Source organism: Capsicum annuum, chromosome 10 (assembly GCF_002878395.1).
Source record: "Capsicum annuum cultivar UCD-10X-F1 chromosome 10, UCD10Xv1.1, whole genome shotgun sequence".
NCBI classification, from domain to species: Eukaryota; Viridiplantae; Streptophyta; class Magnoliopsida; order Solanales; family Solanaceae; genus Capsicum; species Capsicum annuum.
Genome location: NC_061120.1, coordinates 25424139 through 25426972, shown reverse-complemented (window position 1 = coordinate 25426972; position 2834 = coordinate 25424139). Strand labels below are relative to the sequence as shown.

The following is a 2834-nucleotide window of genomic DNA, read 5'->3' as shown; positions in this document are numbered from 1 at the left end:
GACTTTTTTTGTTACCTAATGATAATTTAACAATATGATGTAAATTTCTATGGCCCATATAATTAATTTATTTACTGGTTTAATAATAATTGAATAAGTTAAATCCTAAATCTGTATGGAAAAGTTACCTAGTAGGATTAAACTACTGACTAATCTGTTAGTAGGATAATTACTGACTCCTAGTAAGATAATTACTGACCGTTAGTGGATAATTATTATATCCACTATTCACGTTAATGGAACGTGAAAACATAACTGACTATTCCCTATTATAAAAGGGGTCCACTCTCTGCCAAAAGAAGAATAAGGCTCCATCAAACACTATTCTGTTAACATAAGGTTAAGAGAGAGAAATAAATATTCTGTTGTGTGGTTCCGCTGATCTCAGTCAAGAAAGCTATGGAGAATTCTGGTATGTTTCTTAACTGACTTTTAAATTATTAAAGTATGGTATGTGAAAATCATTAAGTTCTACGTTCCTAAATAATTGCTAGGATTATTTATATATAAGATTGTTCAAGTTTATATAATCCGTTATATGCTTATATGTGGTATCTGAGCAAGGTTTAAGAACTAATGTTTTTTCATACATAAAAGCAAAAGTTTTCTCCAAATTTTGTGATAAATTAGGGATTTATAATTACCGTTATTAGTAGATTTTTGTGATTTGATGACTAATTGTGATGGCATAATTTATTTTTGGCCATTTAGTTGATAAATTATGAAATTTTATAATGATGGTGCCAAATAAACTGTACGTAACGTGCGTAATGTGATGGTAGTATGATGTGTTACAACCGTAGTTGATAATGATGTGTCAATGTAAGTATTAACTAAATGACTTACAATTATAGTTGATCAATCCAAAGCATTGTCTTTCCAGATCATTATTATTAAGTAATTAAAAAGAAAATAAAATAGTAATTACGATACAGACTGCTTATTGTTTAATGTAAACAGAAAACTTAGTGAATAATTTGTTCAATATGAGTTTAATTTATTATGTTTGGTCTTTATTATTTTAAATATTACGGAAACAACTCTTTGTTGTTAGAATATTGTAGTATTTGATAGTAAAATTTATTGTTTTGAATGTAACTTGGAATTATATATGTAAGATTCGTTAATCACCAAAGTGGTTGAATATTTATGAAATTAATTCCAAAATAAAAGTTAAGTTTAAATTCATTACCCATTAATTTTGATGCTTATAAATGATGTATCAATTGTGGGTAAATTAAAATTTTAGTCATAAGATATTTGTCGATCACCCAAAGGTTTATTGTTTGTTCGTATGACCAATAAATATTAAAGAGATAATTTTGATGTATAGTTAGTTTTATTTATTTATCCAAAGATAATAAATATTATTAATTGATGCATTAAATATTATCGATTTGTGTTAAATATACTTTTAAGCATCATTATGTTTAAAGTTGTATTTTGATGTTTCGTCCAAAGGAGAACATCAATATACATTTAAGTAAATTATTTCTTAATTTGATAATGTGTATAAACTCATAACTCAAAGTATTAATAAATTAGCATGTTTTACTTGCAGCACTTGCCCTTCATTCACACTCCGTCTCTGTTATGACTTTTAACGGACTTTACTTTTCAGATTGGTGCGAACAGATCAAATTCCATCTTTGGATTTTAGATCTTGATGTTGCACTTTACTCTGAAAAACCAACTGCTATTACTGAAGCTAGTAGTGATGAAGAAAAGTCTTATTATAAGCATTGGGATCATTCTAACAGATTAGGCTTAACGTTCATGCGAATGAATATTGTGGGTAACATTAAGACTACTCTTACCAAAACTGAAAATGCAAAAGAACTTCTAAAACTTGTGGATGAGTCTTCCCAAACTGCTGATAAGTCTCTTACTGGGACACTAATGGGTACTTTGACCACCATGAAGCGTGATGGTTCACGTACTATGCATAAGCATGTCATTGAAATGACAAACATAGCAGCAAGACTTAAGTCATTGGGAATGGAAGTGGAATAAAATTTTATTGTACAGTTCATCATCAACTCATTACCATCTGAGTATGGTCCTTATCAAATGAACTAAAATACCATGAAAGACAAATGGAACGTGCATAAATTGCATAGTATATTGGTTCAAGAGGAAACGAGGCTGAAGAATCAAGGAACCCACTCCATTAATTATGTAAATTATCAAGGAGCTAGAAAGAAAGGAAAGAAATATGGTAAGGGACAACAGAAGCAACTTAATGTCAATGAGTCCTTATTTCAAGTACATAAGAAAGGGAACAAGAATGGAAAGTGTCATTTCTGTGGAAAATCTGGACACTTTCAGTAAGATTGCCTAAAACATAAGGCATGGTTTGAGAAGAATGGTAAGCCTTGTGCTTTTACATGTCTCGAATCAAATTTAACTGAAGTTCCTTATATACTTGGTGGATTGACTCTGGTTGTACTGTTCATGTTTCTAATACTATGCAGAGATTCCTTACAATCCAAACCATAAACAAGAATGAAAGATTTGTTTACACGGGGAATAGAGTGAAGGCTCCAGTTGAAGCTGTCGGGACTTATCACCTTATTCTCGATACTGGACGTCACTTAGATTTAGTAGAAATGTTTTATGTTCCTTCACTTTCGAGAAATTTAGTTTCTTTGTCTAAGTTGGATAAGACTGGATATTCCTTTAATTTTGGTATTGAATGTTTTAGTTTGTTTAAACATAATTATCTCATTGGTACTAGTACTCTTTGTGATAACTTATACAAACTGAATCTTGATAATCTGTTTGCCGAAACACTCTTAACTCTACATCATAATGTTGGAACCAAACGAAGTTTG

The 2834-nt window shown here is 30.1% G+C and overlaps 1 protein-coding gene across 1 annotated transcript; it reads left to right on the top strand.

Annotated features, from left to right (window-relative positions):
* Window positions 1-399: 399 nt before the first annotated feature.
* Window positions 400-2013, top strand: LOC124887707. Its single transcript, XM_047397616.1, has 2 exons — window positions 400-412; window positions 1622-2013. The coding sequence occupies exons 1-2, from the start codon at window positions 400-402 to the stop codon at window positions 2011-2013; spliced, it is 405 nt and encodes a 134-aa protein (XP_047253572.1).
* The last annotated feature ends 821 nt before the right edge of the window (window positions 2014-2834 follow it).